Here is a 20,438-nt window from a genome sequence, read left to right on the forward strand (position 1 = left end):
TTGGTGTTTAAACTTTTAGCATTCCTACTTTCTCTAGTGTTAACTCTAAACAACTATCTCTCTCTCTCTCTCTCTCTCTCTCTCTCTCTCTCTCTCTCTCTCTCTCTCTCTCTCTCTCTCTCTCTCTCTCTCTCTCTCTCTCTCTCTCTCTCTCTCTCTCTCTCTCTCTCTCTCTCTCTCTCTCTCTCTCTCTCTCTCTCTCTCTCTCTCTCTCTCTCTCTCTCTCTCTCTCTCTCTCTCTCTATTCAATACAATTAAAACTAAAATGCACTAAATCGCGGCGAGTTGGTAAACTGGCAAGTTCTCCGGATACCATTAAAAGTACCTCAAAATGTTACTTAAATACAGTATACTTGAGTACATGTACTTATAGTTTACGCCCCTGCCACCAGGTAAAACTACACCATCTCTTGAAGACAAGGCCAAAGATATTCTACCCGAAAAAACTGTCTCCCAAAAAGAAGGTATTATTGAGATTTACAGGGAAGAATGATATGTCATTTATGTATTTGTGTTTGTTGATTATGTATTGAAAAGCTGTGAAATATGTTTGTTTTATTTGATTTTAGACGGTTAACATTCATCAGAAGTGCTCTGGCTATAATGTAAATATACGTTATGTAACTTATGAATGCTACATGGAACATGTTGTGAAATCAGGCATGTGAGATAATGCACTCACTCATTAAAAACCAATTAAAATTCCACAGTCAATGCTCAGTCAACCGCCACGCAGAATAAGTAGCCTGTTGGGATTATCGTGCAAGTTGCAAAACACATTCAAACTAACATCCTCATTAAAGTGCAAGGCCACTTTGGTAGAGGTTTGGGCTGTGTAGTTACCTAATGTCCATGATGTAACTCCAAATGTGGACAAGGAAAAAAAAAAAAAATGCTCCATTGATTAGAAATTGATCATTCAAAATATGCTCCTCATTGACTTACATTGTACGCTGAAACAGCTCTCAAAGTCACTGTTTTAGTACATAAACAAACAAATATAGAGCATCACCAAATGGTAACTTCCTGTTGATTTTGCCGTTTTTATTAGGAGGAAAGCACGGACTGGATCAGTGGATCCGGATCCAGATCTTCAAATAGTAAAAATCAACAGGAAGTTAAAATGTTTATTGAAAAAAAAAAAACAGTAGGCCTACTGGGTTTGGTGGTGTTCTATATTATCATAGTAAAACAGTGACTTTGAGAGCCGTTTCAGCGTAAAATTTAAGTCAATGAGGAGCATATTTTGAATTATCAATTTCTATTTCAATGGAGCAATTATGTTTAGATTTCTTCCTCCTCTTTTAGATGTCCACATCACGTCTTTAATGGTTTCTCTTTGTTCGTTCTTCCCCCCCCAGTGTTATCAGACCGCACTTCAACCCCGCCGGCTCAGAAAGTGACACCGATGGACGCCGCCACCGGTCAATGTGGCACGGGGGTCGCCGCCATGCCCCCCCCTTGGCCTGTGACCGGGAAGGCCACGGGGCCAAAAGGGGACAAACAGGCAAGGCCAACGCAGAATTCAACCGGCGGGGAGGAGGAGGAGCCACCAGCCAGAGCGCCAGAACCCCGGCCCCGCCGCGGAAGCACCGCCGCCGCGGAAGAGAGGCCGCCGCCGCAAGAAGAGGCCCCGCCCCCATCGGGCTCTCACGAGCTGAACGGCGAGACCGCCGCGGCAGCAGGCGACGACGACAAGACGGACGGAAGCCAAGGAGAGGACGCGGCCTCAAAGTACAAAACTGTGTCGTACCGACGGATCCGGAGAGGCAACACCAAACAGAGGATAGACGAGTTTGAGAACAAGTTCATGGAATGAGTGTTGATGATTGCTCGTTGGGTAATGTTTAACCACTTAAAGCCTATATACTGTACTGCTTATGGCTTATGGAGTCACCTATGGATATACACTAGGACTAGGGTTGTCCCGATATGATCACGTGATCGGAAATCGGGACATCCCTAGAATGAATATTATGTGTGTGGAGTGGAATAGTTAAGTTTTCATACAGCCTTACATTATGGATATAAAAATAAATCACACCCGTTTGAAGTGAGGGGCGCTCTTAACATCACACATTATCTCATTACGGCCAATCACAATTTGCATCTTTGTCACTTTTGTCTTCAATGTTTGTGTTTACAAAAACACTCAAAGCTAGGCATAGGAGGGGCGAGCGCCCCTAAAAAAAAACGCATAGGCTACAATGCTACATCATTTAACCAAGTTCTGAAGTAATGTCCATATTATTTAACTGATAATATACTTAAAGATAGTAATAAGCCTAATTAATTTAAAGATAGTATGACCAAGATATATTTTTGCTGTATATTTTCAACCCACTTTTGTGAAAAGGTTATCAATTATTCATCTATTGCAATGTAATTAAAAAGTGAATTGGCTACATGGCTGCTGACACTAGACACTTGCCTAATTAACTTTTTTTTTTTAAGTCAACAGGTTTGTGAGAGCTACTGTGCTCAGAAGAATATATATTGAGCTTTAAAAGTGCAATAAAGTCAGTAGTGCACATTTTACCAGTTTGATTTGATGTTATTTATCACAAGGACTATTATAGCCTACTATTGTAGGCTACATACATTTTAATGTCTCTGGTAGAATCCTGTTTACCGTCCTATAGGCTACTGCAGTGGTTCCCCAACTTCTTCATGTCAAGGACCCCCAAAATGATCCTCATTAGCCCGCGGACCCCCATTTGAAAACATATGCCAAGAAAGTACATCAAGCTGCCTCACGCTACAGAAACAGGAGATAGGCTCCTGCCCCTATGGGCCTCATGGCTACAGAAACAGGAGATAGGCTCCTGCCCCTATGGGCCTCATGGCTACAGAAACAGGAGATAGGCTCCTGCCCCTATGGGCCTCATGGCTACAGAAACAGGAGATAGGCTCCTGCCCTATGGGCCTCATGGATCGGCAAGGCAGGCTTACTTTTGGGAGTCAATGGTCGCTGATGGGGCGCTTTTTTTTTACAGGTTAGGGTTAAGAATGTTTGTTGAAGAAGAGTCTGGGCAATTGTGTTTTAGTTTATTTTATGCCAGTAGGCTATTCATATTTATTTGGCTAAGACTAGATTAAAACGAAATAGTTTCAGTAGCCTAGGTAGGCCTAAAGGTCATTAGATTTTATGCATAGTTTCTGTGAGGTTATATAACCCCGCCCTACTAGTAGTAGCCGGCGTTGTAAAACAAGCGTCCCACCAGCGCCCATGGGATCCCAGGATCAGCAAAACAGACACTCTAGTTAGACATGAGGAATACTGGATAACTCACCCCGGTGCTTTTTCCTCCCGGAGTTTTCCCCAGTGAGGGGGATAACTTTGTAATATGCTATTGGCTGTTTGTATTCTTTTAGGAAAAAAATAAAAAGATACTCCGGTGGAAAGGCTATATTATTTTACTTATATTGACCCTATAAACAATTTAGTATTATTTAGTATAATGTAAGGTTTTGCCAACTCAAATGGTACCTCGTCAGATAATCCCCACATATCCTACAACAACTTCTGTGAACAGACTTTACTGTAGTAGCTTTTCATAAATTATATTTGTATGGCTGTCTGCTGCTGTCATGAAAGTTTATAGTTAGAGAAATTCAAAGTCCAGCCGTCTGCTGTCCAGCCTCTCCCACCCCTCACTGGGGAGAATTCTGGGAGGAAAACAGAAACAGGGTGAGTTGTCTTGTTACCGACATGAACACGCCACAGGCGCACACGCCTCTGGTAACCTACATGTGAAGCAGTGGCAAAGCTTTAAAAGGAAAAAAAACCACACTTGTGTGAAGTGAGGGACGCTCTTATCATCGTACATCACATTCCGTGCTCAGCCAAACAAATCATCGAGCTGGGCATAGGAGGGGCTACTTTTCAACAGTCATCTATGGAGAAAACTATTACAGGTTTTATCCACTAGATGGCACTACAAACTCATGCAATGCTTATCTGAGACTCACTTCAGTGGTACATCGTTAGTGTACACACATTATGAACCAGATACTCGCTGTTGATGCCAGGGTTTATGTCTGCTTATTATTAGGGTTTATGTCTGCTTATTATTAGGGTCTACGTCTGCTTATTATTAGGGTTTACGTCTGCTTATTATTAGGGTTTATGTCTGCTTATTATTAGGGTTTATGTCTGCTTATTATTAGGGTTTATGTCTGCTTATTATTAGGGTTTATGTCTGCTTATTATTAGGGTTTATGTCTGCTTATTATTAGGGTTTATGTCTGCTTATTATTAGGGTCTACGTCTGCTTATTATTAGGGTTTATGTCTGCTTATTATTAGGGTTTATGTCTGCTTATTATTAGGGTCTACTTCTGCTTATTATTAGGGTTTATGTCTGCTTATTATTAGGGTTTATGTCTGCTTATTATTAGGGTTTATGTCTGCTTATTATTAGGGTTTATGTCTGCTTATTATTAGGGTTTATGTCTGCTTATTATTAGGGTTTATGTCTGCTTATTATTAGGGTTTATGTCTGCTTATTATTAGCGACTTTGGGCTTGTTTTTCTGTAAAGTCACTTGTAAATATGTGTGTTTTTTGGGGGGCTTGTTTTGTTATGTTTTGTTAGTTAGTGTAGTTGCTTTGTGATCATTCGCATTCTGGAGGAGACGGCGATGCTTCCTGTATCCGTGATTGACTCACAGCCTCTCTCTCAAAATGTCTGTAAACAAACACAAAATGTTCATAAGCAAATACACAATGTTTATCAACAAACACAAAATGCCTGTAAACAAATGCAAACTATTTGTAAACAAATCCATGTTTGTAAACAAAACCCAAAATGTTGTAAACAAACGTCAACTGTTTGTAAACAATCCATAAATGTTTGTAAACACACCCTACATGTTTGTAAACAACCCATAATGTTTGTGAACAAATCCAAAGTTGTTTTAACCAGTGTTTCTCAAATATGTCAAGGACCCCCTATGTTCATGTCAAGGACCCCCAATGAATTTGTCTGCTGTCCTGAATGTGAAAAGATAATATTTGTGTTATAAAACATATATACCAAATATCTCTGTGAGCCTTTTTTAATCTGGGCTAAAAACCCATCTTTTCTCTTTGCACTACCTTTCACCCTAGTGTTATTGAAACCATTATTATGTACACCGTGTCCGGCCTCCATCCCTCCATCCATCCCTCCATCTTCAACCGCTTATCCGTAGTCGGGTCTCGGGGGCAACAGCTCCACCAGAGAGCTCCAGACTTCCCTCTCCTCCAGAGCAACATTAGTGACTTCCTCCTGGGGGGATCCCGAGACGTTCCAAGGCCAGTGAGTCGATGCGTTTCCTCCAACTGCGCCTTGGTCTGCCCCGGGGGTCTCCTCCCAGTGGGACGTGGTCCTTGGTCTGCCCCGGGGGTCTCCTCCCAGTGGGACTGAGTCTCTCTCGTGTGACTGAACTTCTTACCCTCATGTCTGGCCTGTGTTTTTAAAATACTGTGTTTTATTTAATTTATTTCTATCTCTTCCTGATGATTTATAGCTATGAACATTTGATTTGACTATGTTTTACTATGTTTTCTTATTTCTATGTTTTGTGTATTTGATGTACTAAAATAAACGGGACTGAACTGAAGATCTTACTTTACCGGGTGCCGTTTACATTTCTGACAAATAAATTATTAAATCAATCAAAAAAAGACAAAAAGATTGGACTGGTCACGTATTCAGAACATTTATTTATCAATAATAAAATACCAAAACAATAGAAATGGGCTTGACAACGTCATTAATAAATGGTGCAGTGTCTTTGTTGAGAAGTGTGCAGTCGGTGTGTATTATCATTGAAGTGTGCATTCGGTGTGTATTATCATTGCCATAATGGCATCGCATTCACACTAACTAACATCACAGTAATCTATAAAAAGGTGTTTTCTCTTTTGTATTATGTTTCATTTATATTTAATGGCTACTGTATATTAAAGGTATATTCAGTGATTTCACTCAAAAAACCTTGGGTTTCGTTTTTGGCTGGGGGACCTAAGCCTTTCATCCAATCAGGATAGAGAGCCAAAAACGACCCCCAAGGGTTAACTGGGGACAGGGAGGAACTCCTTATATGGTCAGCACACTCTATAGTAGAGAGGATTATCACAACAAAACAAAAAAATATTAAGTGTTTGAATTAAGTGAAATCACTGAATATACAGTACCTTTAAACATAATGTGATACGGTGTGTCCGTCCTGTGATCAAACAAATCATTTTATCTTAAAAAGTCCTCAGTTCAAAAGACATTAGGGATGGAGAACTCTGTGTGTTATGTTTCATAGTGCTTACTCTGGTAAAACTGAAAGAAGACAAGAATCAGGGGGGAGAATGTGAACATGAATTAGCAGCAGCTAAAAGACTTCAGGAATAATAAGCTCCTGTCCCATTTTTTTCTGGAGATTCTGGAAACGTTACTGTCGTCGGGTTAGCTTTCATTCACTGAGCGCCCTTTCCCACCCAATAGAACTTTGATTCTATTAGAACTGGTTCTATTCTTATTAATTTTTTTATGATGGTTTATTATGTCACATCTGCATCTTCCAACGTGAACAGTGACACGTTCACTTTGTTTCCCACTTGAGGGCAAGAAGAAGAAGAAGTATTCTTTTGGTTCCGGTTCAGAACCAACTACTTTTAGGGATTTATAGGAAGACATTTGGTTCAAAACTAGGCGCGGGGGGGGGGGGGGGGGGGGGGGGGGCACAGAACCAGTTCAACCCCGGAGGAAAAGTGTCCTTTTTTTCTGTGTCATTGCGTCCGTGTGCGTTAACCCATTTTGGGGCGGGAACCCATTTTGGTGTTAGCATTACATTATGCTTTAGCTATTGAAAAACAGCAGATCTACAAGCTCATAGCGCGCCACCGAGTGGCGCGCTATGAGCTTGTAGGTCTGCTATTTTTGAAAAAAATCGAAGAACGACAGACGTAGAAACACAGCTTTTTCTGAAAACCGTCATTTTCAAAACAGACATTTTTTAGAATCTGATCTCAGGTCAGAATTAATGCGTTAAGATTCTTCACTCCTACTCCGCGACTTCGTCTCCTGTTGCTCCCTCCAGGCCGAGAGCACCTCGTCGTCCTGGGCCTCGGCGAGCGCCCGGGCTCTGACCCTCTGTCTGGTCTGCGTGATGAAGGCCTCCACGTCCTCCTCCTCCTCCTCCTCGGCCTCCGCCCTCCTGTTTGGTCTGGCTTCCGTCTCCGTGCCTTCTCCGTGATGATTGGGCGAGAGGTGGCCGTACTTCCTCTTTGTGGAGAAGTCGCCGTAGCCGCCGTCCGTCGTCCCGTCGTCGGGGGGCGGTGCGCCGTAGGACGACCGGCCCGCCGCTCGCCCCCCGTAGCCGCCAGAGAACCCGTTTGATGAGGGCGGCGACGACTCCGCGTCCAGCGGCGTCCTCCGGTAAAGCGGCGGCTCGGGGCTCGACCTGTAGCGGGACCTGATACCGCCGCCGCCGCCGTACCCCTCTTCCTCCTCCTCCTCTTGGATGGCGTACGAGGCTCTCCGGCTGGAGGAGTCGAACTGGGAGGCGGAGCCGTCGAGGTCGTCGTAGTAAGGGTCCTCCTCCGGGGGGTCGGCCTTCCTGGGGGGAGGCCGGACGCTCCGCAGCCAGTCGTCGATGTTGGTCTCCTTGCCTTTCTCCAGCGCCGTGCTGAGGTTCAGGCACCCCGACAGGCCGTAGGAGCGCTTCGGTTTCTCCACCTTCTTCTTGGCCTCCTCCAGGAAGTCCTCCTCTCGCCTCTTCCTCTCGTCCGCCTCCTCCTCGTCCTCCTCGTCCTCCTTGGGCTTCTTCTTCTTGTAGAGCGTGCTGTGCCTGTTGTCCTCCAGGATCTTCTTCTTCTCGTAGGTCGCCATCTTGTCCCTGAACTCCGACTTGATCTCCTTCTCCATGGCGTCCAGCTTCTTCAGGTCCACCTGGTCCTGGAAGAGGCTGAAGAGGGGCACGCTGGTGGTGGTGATCTGCTTCTTCTTGGACGCCACGCTGCAGGCGGAGTCCAGCGTGGATCTCACGCCCGAGGAGGCGCTGGAGAACCTGCTGCCGGAGAGGACCGACTCGGCCCGGCCGCCGGCCGCCGCGCGAGCACGGGGCAGGTCGCTGGCGTAGGAGGAGGGCGCGCCGCTGAGCACCGAGCGTCTGTCGTCGCCGCCGCCGCGACCCGAAACCACGCTGGACGCGCCTCCGCCTCCATAGCTGAGCACCGACCCGGCGCACGAGGGCGGAGGAAGGCTCATCATCTCGTTCTGTCTCTGCACCAGCGTCTCCGAGACCACGCTGGCGATCCAGTTCTGGATGCTGGCCAGGTTGACCATGGGCTCCCCGCCGGGGCCCTGAACGGTGGGCACGGGCAGCATGGGGCAGATGGGCGGCGTGGGCATCGCCGCCGGGCGCCCGCCGCGAGCCTGCGACACCGAGGAGATGTTGGAGGAGCGTCCGCTCAGCATGGACACGTTGTCGTCGTTGTTGTTGTTGTTGGCGCCGCTCGGCGGGCCGTTGGTGGCCACGCCCGCGCCGGCCCAGAAGGCGGACAGCGGGATGGCGCTGACGCAGCTCTCCGACTCCCAGCCGGAGCCGCACATGGACCGGCTCTCCTCCAGGTTCTTGCGCGAGCGCTCCATCACCTCCTCGCGGCGCTGCTGCCGCCGCTTGGCCTTGGCCGAGTCGTCCACCACGCGCGACATCTCCAGGACGTCGTCCCTGCTGTCGCCGTCCTCGCCGAGGCCGAGGCGCCGCTGCTGCTTCAGCTTCCACGTCTGGTAGGCCGTCAGGTTGACGTCCTCCAGGGAGGAGGAGGCGCCGCTGGCCCCGCTGAGCCCCGAGGAGGAGGAGGCCACGGAGCTGCCTCCGTCTCCCCCGTCCTCCCCCTTCTTGTTCCAGCCGAACTGGATCCTCTTGACCCTCCAGCGCTCCAGCGGCGTCAGCTTCTCCTTGTTCTTCTGGCAGAAGTTGTACATGGAGGAGGAGTCCGACATGATGCTGGCCACCTCGTCGTCCATCCTCCTGCCCGGCCCCCCCCCGGGCCCCCCGTCGCCCCCCTCGCTCTCCTCCTCCTCGGGGGCGTTCTTGCGGTAGCGGGCGGCCGCCTGCTCCTCGATCTCCCTCAGACGCTGCTTCCACAGGTCGGAGTAGCTGGTGCAGCTGGAGGCGGAGTCAGAAGGGGTTTTTTTTAGAGAGCTTTCATTTTAGTTTAGCTTTGGTTCGTTTTGAACATTTTTCTTTTGATTTCAGTTAGTTTGCAATTAGCTTCTAGAGTGGATTTGCTCATTTAGTTAGTTTTAATTATGTGAAAGTGGTAATAGTTTTAGTTGTATTAGTGTTAGTTGTTAGTTTTAGCCAGCTGCTTAAAAAGCATCCTGGCCTACATTCACTACTACCGCTAGTATAGCGACCGTAGTCGACACGTTTTCATGGTTGGCTGCCTCGTCTCTATAGGCTGCCTCTAAGCCAATGGGAGACTTACCCATAAAACCCCATACTCTGAACGCCACAACGTGAAGCCCTGAGCCGAGGCAGAGGCTGCGGCAAACTGTTATACTGTACAAACTGTTATACTGTACAAACTGTTATACTGTACAAACTGTTATACTGTACAAACCCACTATACTGTAGATGCTCATAAACGACAGCTTTCTGCACCTGGCCGTTATGACTGGTCATTCTTGTTTTTATACTTTGGGTTATTTGCTAAACAAGGTGCCATATGGTGGTGTTTTTATACTTTGGGTTATTTGTTAAACAAGGTGCCATATGGTGGTGCAGACAGCTGGTTATTTGTTAAACAAGGTGCCATATGGTGGTGCAGACAGCTGGTTATTTGCTAAACAAGGTGCCATATGGTGGTGCAGACAGCTGGTTATTTGTTAAACAAGGTGCCATATGGTGGTGCAGACAGCTGGTTATTTGCTAAACAAGGTGCCATATGGTGGTGCAGACAGCTGGTTATTTGCTAAACAAGGTGCCATATGGTGGTGCAGACAGCTGGTTATTTGCTAAACAAGGTGCCATATGGTGGTGCAGACAGCTGGTTATTTGCTAAACAAGGTGCCATATGGTGGTGCAGACAGCTGGTTATTTGTTAAACAAGGTGCCATATGGTGGTGCAGACAGCTGGTTATTTGTTAAACAAGGTGCCATATGGTGGTGCAGACAGCTGGTTATTTCTTAAACAAGGTGCCATATGGTGGTGCAGACAGCTGGTTATTTGTTAAACAAGGTGCCATATGGTGGTGCAGACAGCTGGTTATTTCTTAAACAAGGTGCCATATGGTGGTGCAGACAGCTGGTTATTTGCTAAACAAGGTGCCATATGCTGGTGCAGACAGCTGGTTATTTGTTAAACAAGGTGCCATATGGTGGTGCAGACAGCTGGTGTAATACTGGTACAGTCAAAATAAATACATTAAGATTTCATATCCCAAAATCTTATAAATTGACAAAAACTAAAACTAAGGGCATTTTGTCTATCATTTCTGTTCGTTACACTATATACAGTTTACATTGATACAGTTTGTTTATATTTGTTTGATTCAATTCATTTCAGTTATTAAACGAAAATGTTTATATATATTTTTTTGTTTGTTTTCGTTAACTTTAACCCATTTTGGGCGGGAACCCCTTTTGGTGTTAGCATTACGTTATGTTTTTGCTATTTAAAAATAGCAGACCTACAAGCTCATAGCTACGAGCTTGTAGGTCTGCTATTTTTGAAAAATGTTTAGAATCTTATCTCAGGTCAGAATGGAAAACTGTCAGAATGTAGAAGACATTTTTAGAATCTGATCTCAGGTCAGAATGGAAAACTGTCAGGATGTAGAAGACATGTTTAGAATCTGATCTCAGGTCAGAATGGAAAACTGTCAGGATGTAGAAGACATGTTTAGAATCTGATCTCAGGTCAGAATGGAAAACTGTCAGGATGTAGAAGACATGTTTAGAATCTGATCTCAGGTCAGAATGGAAAACTGTCAGGATGTAGAAGACATGTTTAGAATCTGATCTCAGGTCAGAATGGGCTATAATAACCTTGAGGTGGACGCGGCCTCCGACGGGGCTCCGCGGCGGTTGCGGCGCTGCTTCACCCGCTCCTTGACGGCGCGGACGTCCTCGCTGGTGACGCTCTCCAGGTCGCCGCCCAGGCCGCCGCCCAGGCTCCTCCCCTTCCCTCCCAGGAGCAGCGAGTCCAGGTCGTCCTCCGCCTCGCTGTCGAGCTGCGCCTCCCACCACTCCTCGCTCTGGTACCTCTCGTTGCGCCGCTGCCACTCGCGGATCATGCCGTCCACGCCGTCCTCCTCCTCCTCCTCCTCGTCTTCCTCGCCCCTTCCTTCCCCCCCGGGCAGGGCTGCGAGTTCCTCCCCGCCGCCGCCCTCCGTGGGTCCTCCTGCCGCCGGGTTCCCCGAGCCGCGCGCCCGCGCCCGGGCCAACGCCGCCATCGTCCCGCTCTTGAGCGCGTCGGCGGCGGCGGAGCTGGCCACGCTGCTCATCAGGCTGGCGGCGTCGTCGCCCTCCTCCTCCATCATGATGGAGTGAGCCTTCACGCCCACCATGCTCTGCTCCTCGTCCTCATCCGTGTCCCCGTCCTCTGGGAAAGGACAGGTCACACACATGTAACATACCACCCCATGTAACATGTAACATGTAACATACCACCTCATGTAACATGTAACATGTAACATACCACCTCATGTAACATGTAACATGTCTGTGTCCCCGTCCTCTGGGAAGGGGACCAACAGGACAGGTCACACACATGTAACATACCACCCCATGTAACATGTAACATGTAACATGTCCGTGTCCTCGTCCTCTGGGAAGGGGACCATAAGGACAGGTCACATACATGTAACATACCACCTCATGTAACATGTAACATGTCTGTGTCCTCGTCCTCTGGGAAGGGGACCGAAAGGACAGGTCACATACATGTAACATACCACCCCATGTAACATGTAACATGTCCGTGTCCTCGTCCTCTGGGAAGGGGACCATAAGGACAGGTCACTGTTATTATTATTTTTTTATCCCACGATTTTGTAACCCATTTTTCACCCCTGTGTCAATCATCTAATGTGATCCTGGGCTCTACACACCCTCCACCAACCTAGTCCCCATATATGGGGGACAAGGGGAGACCAACCTAGTCCCCATATATGGGGGACAAGGGGAGACCAACCTAGTCCCCATATATGGGGGACAAGGGGAGACCAACCTAGTCCCCATATATGGGGGACAAGGGGAGAGCAACCTAGTCCCCATATATGGGGGACAAGGGGAGACCAACCTAGTCCCCATATATGGGGACAAGGGGAGACCAACCTAGTCCCCATATATGGGGGACAAGGGGAGACCAACCTAGTCCCCATATATGGGGGACAAGGGGAGACCAACCTAGTCCCCATATATGGGGGACAAGGGGAGACCAACCTAGTCCCCATATATGGGGGACAAGGGGAGACCAACCTAGTCCCCATATATGGGGGACAAGGGGAGAGCAACGGACTTGAACTCATGCTTCCTTCATGCCTGAGTGTCCAAGTTGCTCCTTTGCACCTGACAGGGGGGGAGTTTCCCTGGTTGGACGTAGCGCGTGGAAGGAACACGTTATTCCAACCAGTTCCTTTCCCCTCCATCAGGCGCCGTTGCTAAGGATGGCAAGCTTTCGTCACCTCATAGCTGTCGGTGTTATTTTTGCATGGATGTGTTTGTGTGTTGTTGAACACATAGGCCTACACTGCTTAACATTTGGGTTTTTATGTTTTATGTCCAACTGATTTGGTGCTACTCGTGATGTCATAGGTATCTATCTCCCTACTTTGTATAATCCCTCCCCCTCTTCAGTTCCAAATTTGCATGGTCTTTGGAGACTGTGGGAGGGGAGGGGGTGGGCCTTATTATAATGAGATGTGGGAGGGGAGTAGCTGGGATGTGGGGTGTGCCAGAGAATATAATTTGCATACACAGCGCCCCCACCACATCAGGACATTGTGGGTACTGCAGCTAAAACTGCTTTAAAAGCCAGACAGAAATGACATGGACTGGTTAACGGCATATCAGTGGTGATAGGCCTATGTTTGATGTTTGAGGGACATTTGCTGTTCTGTCATTTTGCTGTTCTGTAATGTGACATGTACCATGTGGTATTGAAGTGTCATTTTATTTCTGTCTCTTGGCCAGTTCCCACTTGGAAAAGAGACTGTGGGCTGTATTTTGCGTGTCTTAAGTACCAGGTCTTATTCCCTAACTTGAGTAAACTAAAGACCTGGAGGCGTGGTCGATGCCATTTGGCTATTCTGAGTGGCCAAAGAGCATTGACCACGCCTCCAGGTCTTTAGTTTACTCAAGTTAGGGAATAAGACCTGGTACTTAAAGGACAACTTTAGTTTTTTTCAACCAAGGTTCATGTTTTAGGTTGTTATTAGAGAAACTAAAAGATGAGTCTTAATTTCTTTTCATTTGCTGCTTTCTTTCGTTTTAGGGATTTTAGCTCTTTTTGACAGGGGGGCGGGGGCATTCGAGCATGGGGCTAAATATGTATTTTTTTACAACATTTTATGGTGATTTATTTTTGTATTATTTACTATAGTCCTAATAAACCCCAGGAAATTACATCTGGCCACAAAAGATCACAGGATCTACTGAATGTGATCTACCTACTGGGGGAAGCCACACTGTGTGTATAGGCTCAATATGTCAGTTTGTCACATTCAGTAGATCCTGTGATCTTTTGTGGTCAGATGTCATTTCTTGGGGTTTATTAGGACTATAGTAAATAATAAAATAATAAATCGCCATAATATTTTGTAAAGAAATACATATTTAGCCCCATGCTCGAATGCCCCAAAACAAAAGAAAGCAGCAAATGAAAGAAAATGAACACTCACCTTTTAGTTTCTCTAATAACAACCTAAAACATGAACCTTGGTTGAAAAAAACTAAAGTTGTCCTTTAAGACACGCAAAATACAGCCCACAGTCTCAAAGTCTCAATGTGTTTTTGCTGGTTAAATACACATTAAATAAAACAAAAAACCATAAACAATATGATATTATAATATTAAAACAGTTTTAAAATGCATGTTGCAGCTCCTTTTAACCCATTCTGGGCGGGAACCCAGTGTTGGCATTATGTCATGCTTTAGCTATTGAAAAATAGCAGATCTACAAGCTCATAGCGCGCCGCTCGGTGGCGCGCTACGAGCTTGTAGGTCTGCAAAGAACGACTGACATAGAAACATAGCTTTTTCAGAAAACCGTCAGGATGTAGAAGACATTTTTTAGAATCTGATCTCAGGTGAAAATGGGTTAAATCTCCACGCTACGATTGACTATCGTGATCGTTTCCTATATCACGGTGATAATAATGATCATCGTTATCCAGCCCCTTACCGTCCTCTTCGGGTTCGACGTCGCCGAAGATGCGCGCGCGTTGCCGCGCGTCGATGACGGAGCACTGGCTGAGGGTGTCGTCGTCGTCGTCGCGCTCCTCCATCAGCGTCTCGTTGAGCTCGCGCAGCTGCTTGAGGAAGCCCTCGTTGGGGCAGACGGCCCTCTTCTGTCGCAGGGCGCCCAGCGCCTCCATGATGCTCATGCCCTGGAAGATCATCAGGTAGGCGGCCACCAGGACGGCCGAGCGACTCACGCCCATCATGGAGTCCACCAGCACCTTGCCTGAGGAGAGGAAAGGAAAGGTACTATGTTTACCCAGGGTAACTGGACTAAGGAAAGGTACTATGTTTACCCAGGGTAACTGGACTAAGGAAAGGAAAGGTACTATGTTTACCCAGGGTAACTGGACTAAGGAAAGGAAAGGTACTATATGTTTACCCAGGGTAACTGGACTAAGGAAAGGAAAGGTACTAGTTTACCCAGGGTAACTGGACTAAGGAAAGGTACTATGTTTACCCAGGGTAACTGGACTAAGGAAAGGAAAGGTACTATGTTTACCCAGGGTAACTGGACTAAGGAAAGGAAAGGTACTATATGTTTACCCAGGGTAACTGGACTAAGGAAAGGAAAGGTACTAGTTTACCCAGGGTAACTGGACTAAGGAAAGGAAAGGTACTATGTTTACCCAGGGTAACTGGACTAAGGAAAGGAAAGGTACTATGTTTACCCAGGGTAACTGGACTAAGGAAAGGAAAGGTACTATGTTTACCCAGGGTAACTGGACTAAGGAAAGGAAAGGAAAGGTACTATGTTTACCCAGGGTAACTGGACTAAAGGAAAGGAAAGGTACTATGTTTACCCAGGGTAACTGGACTAAGGAAAGGAAAGGTACTATGTTTACCCAGGGTAACTGGACTAAGGAAAGGAAAGGTACTATGTTTACCCAGGGTAACTGGACTAAGGAAAGGAAAGGTACTATGTTTACCCAGGGTAACTGGACTAAGGAAAGGAAAGGTACTATGTTTACCCAGGGTAACTGGACTAAGGAAAGGAAAGGTACTATGTTTACCCAGGGTAACTGGACTAAGCTCAAGAACTTGTTTACAGCCAGGCCCAGCTCATAGAACATGTCATGGTAGGGGTTCAATGCCTTGCTCAAGGGCACTTGTGGTAATTTTAACGTGCCGGTCCGGTTACGAACTAGCGACCTTCCGATATCAAGACCGCTCCGCAAACCGTTCGGCCACCGCTGCCCCTGTGAGAGGGCAATTAATGGTAAATGGTAAATGGTGCATTTATATAGCGCCTTTATCCAAGGCGCTTTACATAGATTGTGTATTACATTACATTGTGCATTACATTCACCCATTCACACACACATTCACACACCGATTGCGGCGGAAGCCATGCAAGGCACCATCCAGCACATCGGGAGCAATGTGGGGTTCAGTGTCTTTGCCCAAAGGACACTTCCACATGTAGACAGGGAGGAGGAGGAGCCGGGATTCGAACCACCGACCAATGGATCATTGGACGACCTGCTCTACCTCCTGAGCCACAGCCGCCCCCTGGAATGACATTAAATCATGCCCGTGCCAAGAAAACCTCTGCGTCGAATGGTTTCAAGAGGCAGCGGTGGAAAAAGTACCGTTTTAGCCTATTCATTCGGAAACGGATAAACAGGAAGTGTAAGATCGCTATGTACAGTAACATGTCCCACATATGTTATTTAATTCATTAGTATCCAACCTTTTTATACTGAAGTACCACCTCAGAAAATACCACCATAATAACTGATGTTAAAATACAGGTCTGTAGACCTGCCCTTTGTGTTCCATTCCTAAGCGCTGACAAAACTCTGTCTAATCACTGATCAGATTTAATTCACCCAAAACATTTATTTACAATAATTCTCGTTTATAGAAATGAGCCGCAAATCAAGCTCGTTTTGATCCAAAACGCAGCCTGGAAGATATTGGAGCGGTTAAAGTACACTGTAGTACATGAGGTCAAAGGTCAGAACATGAGGTCAGTCCATGCAGACAGACAGGTCAGCCCATGCAGACAGACAGACAGACAGGTCAGTCCATGCAGACAGACAGTCAGTCCATGCAGACAGACAGTCAGTCCATGCAGACAGACAGTCAGTCCATGCAGACAGACAGTCAGTCCATGCAGACAGACAGTCAGTCCATGCAGACAGACAGTCAGTCCATGCAGACAGACAGTCAGTCCATGCAGACAGACAGGTCAGTCCATGCAGACAGACAGACAGGTCAGTCCATGCAGACAGACAGACAGGTCAGTCCATGCAGACAGACAGACAGGTCAGTCCATGCAGACAGACAGGTCAGTCCATGCAGACAGACAGACAGTCAGTCCATGCAGACAGACAGACAGTCAGTCCATGCAGACAGACAGTCAGTCCATGCAGACAGACAGGTCAGTCCATGCAGACAGACAGTCAGTCAGTCCATGCAGACAGACAGGTCAGTCCATGCAGACAGACAGGTCAGTCCATGCAGACAGACAGTCAGTCAGTCCATGCAGACAGACAGGTCAGTCCATGCAGACAGACAGGTCAGTCCATGCAGACAGACAGACAGGTCAGTCCATGCAGACAGACAGGTCAGTCCATGCAGACAGACAGACAGACAGGTCAGTCCATGCAGACAGACAGGTCAGTCCATGCAGACAGACAGTCAGTCCATGCAGACAGACAGGTCAGTCCATGCAGACAGACAGTCAGTCCATGCAGACAGACAGACAGGTCAGTCCATGCAGACAGACAGACAGTCAGTCCATGCAGACAGACAGGTCAGTCCATGCAGACAGACAGGTCAGTCCATGCAGACAGACAGGTCAGTCCATGCAGACAGACAGGTCAGTCCATGCAGACAGACAGGTCAGTCCATGCAGACAGACAGACAGGTCAGTCCATGCAGACAGACAGGTCAGTCCATGCAGACAGACAGACAGACAGGTCAGTCCATGCAGACAGACAGGTCAGTCCATGCAGACAGACAGTCAGTCCATGCAGACAGACAGACAGGTCAGTCCATGCAGACAGACAGGTCAGTCCATGCAGACAGACAGACAGTCAGTCCATGCAGACAGACAGGTCAGTCCATGCAGACAGACAGGTCAGTCCATGCAGACAGACAGGTCAGTCCATGCAGACAGACAGGTCAGTCCATGCAGACAGACAGTCAGTCCATGCAGACAGACAGACAGGTCAGTCCATGCAGACAGACAGGTCAGTCCATGCAGACAGACAGACAGGTCAGTCCATGCAGACAGACAGGTCAGTCCATGCAGACAGACAGGTCAGTCCATGCAGACAGACAGACAGACAGACAGACAGACAGACAGGTCAGTCCATGCAGACAGACAGGTCAGTCCATGCAGACAGACAGACAGGTCAGTCCATGCAGACAGACAGACAGGTCAGTCCATGCAGACAGACAGACAGTCAGTCCATGCAGACAGACAGACAGACAGTCCATGCAGACAGACAGACAGTCAGTCCATGCAGACAGACAGTCAGTCCATGCAGACAGACAGACAGTCCATGCAGACAGACAGTCAGTCCATGCAGACAGACAGTCAGTCCATGCAGACAGACAGTCAGTCCATGCAGACAGACAGTCAGTCCATGCAGACAGACAGTCAGTCCATGCAGACAGACAGTCAGTCCATGCAGACAGACAGGTCAGTCCATGCAGACAGACAGACAGACAGACAGGTCAGTCCATGCAGACAGACAGTCAGTCCATGCAGACAGACAGTCAGTCCATGCAGACAGACAGGTCAGTCCATGCAGACAGACAGTCAGTCCATGCAGACAGACAGACAGGTCAGTCCATGCAGACAGACAGTCAGTCCATGCAGACAGACAGACAGTCCATGCAGACAGACAGGTCAGTCCATGCAGACAGACAGTCAGTCCATGCAGACAGACAGGTCAGTCCATGCAGACAGACAGTCAGGTCAGTCCATGCAGACAGACAGTCAGTCCATGCAGACAGACAGACAGTCCATGCAGACAGACAGACAGTCCATGCAGACAGACAGACAGTCCATGCAGACAGACAGACAGTCCATGCAGACAGACAGACAGTCCATGCAGACAGACAGACAGTCCATGCAGACAGACAGACAGTCCATGCAGACAGACAGGTCAGTCCATGCAGACAGACAGGTCAGTCCATGCAGACAGACAGGTCAGTCCATGCAGACAGACAGGTCAGTCCATGCAGACAGACAGACAGGTCAGTCCATGCAGACAGACAGTCAGTCCATGCAGACAGACAGTCAGTCCATGCAGACAGACAGACAGTCCATGCAGACAGACAGACAGTCCATGCAGACAGACAGGTCAGTCCATGCAGACAGACAGGTCAGTCCATGCAGACAGACAGGTCAGTCCATGCAGACAGACAGACAGGTCAGTCCATGCAGACAGACAGTCAGTCCATGCAGACAGACAGTCAGTCCATGCAGACAGACAGACAGGTCAGTCCATGCAGACAGACAGACAGACAGTCCATGCAGACAGACAGACAGGTCAGTCCATGCAGACCAGTGTTGTTTTTGGCAGCAAATTTCTATTTTAGTTTTAGTCATAGTCTCCTGAATAGTTTTCACTTAGTCTTAGTCACATTTTAGTCACCTGGAATGTATTAGTGTTAGTCTAGTTTTAGTCGACTAAATGTCACAAGATTTTAGTCGACTAAATCTACAGTTGATTTAGTCGACTAAAATGTATTTTTGCGGGCCTTGTTGCCGTCATAATGACTTACTTTACACTTGCTGAAAATAGCCGATCTACAAGCTCACAACGCGTCGCGCTGCGACGCGTTGTGAGCTTGTAGATCAGCTATTTTCAGCATGCAACCAAGTGTAAAATGACTTATACTGGATCTGTTGTCCACTAGTCCCTTCCTAACATTTTAGTCTAGTTTTTATTTGTTGACGAAATTGTCAGTATATTTAGTCTTAGTTTTAGTCATCATAGCATAGTCTTAATTTAGTTTCCATTTAGTTTTCGTCAGTGAAAAAAGGTAGTCGACGAACATTTTTCGTCTTAGTTTTAGTCGACGAAAACAACACTTGATGCAGACAGACCTTTATGTGTGAGCAGGGCTTCGTCCAGGAACTCGGCCGTGGTCCTGAAGTGCGCGGAGATGTCCGAGTCTGGGAAGTCGTCCACCTCGATGCCCAGGTACTGGAGGCCGGCGTAGAAGGCGGGGCCTGTGTACACGCCCGTCCCGTGGGCGGCGTTGATGACGTGGGTGATGCCCATGCGCTTCAGGCGCGCCTTGTTGACCGCCACCGATCTGAAAGCAGACGCGGCGGCGACCGCCGTCATGTGAGCCGCGCTGTACTGTACTGTACAAGGACTGTATCGTCACCTTCTCAAGCTAATGACAATAATAATAATATATACGATTTATATAGCGCTTTTCTGGGTACCCAAAGTCGCTTTACAGAAAGAAGTTCAGACATATTTATTAGAAAACTATTAAAACTATTTAAAAAGGTTTAAAAGGTTAAAAACTAGAAATCAAAATCAAAAGAAGGACAAACAAGAAGGGTGTGTGTGTGTGTGTGTGTGTGTGTGTGTGTGTGTGTGTGGGGGGGGGGGCAGTTTGAAAAGGTGGGTTTTGAGGGGTTTTGAGGACCCAAGTCATTCTTTTTTTTGGAAATTAGTTCTTGGCCTAAGTCAGCTCCTCATGACTATTTGTTAACAAATCCAAAATGTCTGTAAACTAATCTGAATTGTTTGTAAATAAACCCCAAAATGGTGTAAACAAACGTCAACTGTTTGTAAACAATCCCTAAATGTTTGTAAACACACACTACATGTTTGTAAACAAACCCATAATGTTTGTGAACAAACCCATTTTTGTAAACAAACATCTAATGTTTGTAAACAAACCCACAATGCTTGTAAACAAATCCAAAATGATTGTTTGTGCATCTACATATGCTGTTTGTGCTCATGATTTCCTCGTTAAATGTGAACGTGTGTGTGTGTGTGT

At 47.0% G+C, this 20,438-nt stretch overlaps 1 protein-coding gene across 1 annotated transcript in view; it reads right to left on the reverse strand.

The window, feature by feature from the left end:
- Positions 1-6,918: 6,918 nt before the first annotated feature.
- dusp27 (dual specificity phosphatase 27) overlaps positions 6,919-20,438 on the reverse strand; it is an 18,569-nt gene continuing 5,049 nt past the window's right edge. The window contains exons 5-8 of the mRNA XM_083758975.1: positions 19,522-19,733; positions 14,395-14,676; positions 11,036-11,591; positions 6,919-9,151 (exon numbers count right to left, since the gene is read on the reverse strand). Of these exons, the coding sequence (XP_083615101.1) occupies positions 7,027-9,151; positions 11,036-11,591; positions 14,395-14,676; positions 19,522-19,733 (3,175 nt within the window). The 3' untranslated portion in view covers positions 6,919-7,026. The remainder of the gene's footprint in view (positions 9,152-11,035; positions 11,592-14,394; positions 14,677-19,521; positions 19,734-20,438) is intronic.

This window comes from Protomyctophum parallelum (assembly GCF_964188405.1).
Source record: "Protomyctophum parallelum genome assembly, chromosome: 23".
NCBI classification, from domain to species: domain Eukaryota; kingdom Metazoa; phylum Chordata; class Actinopteri; order Myctophiformes; family Myctophidae; genus Protomyctophum; species Protomyctophum parallelum.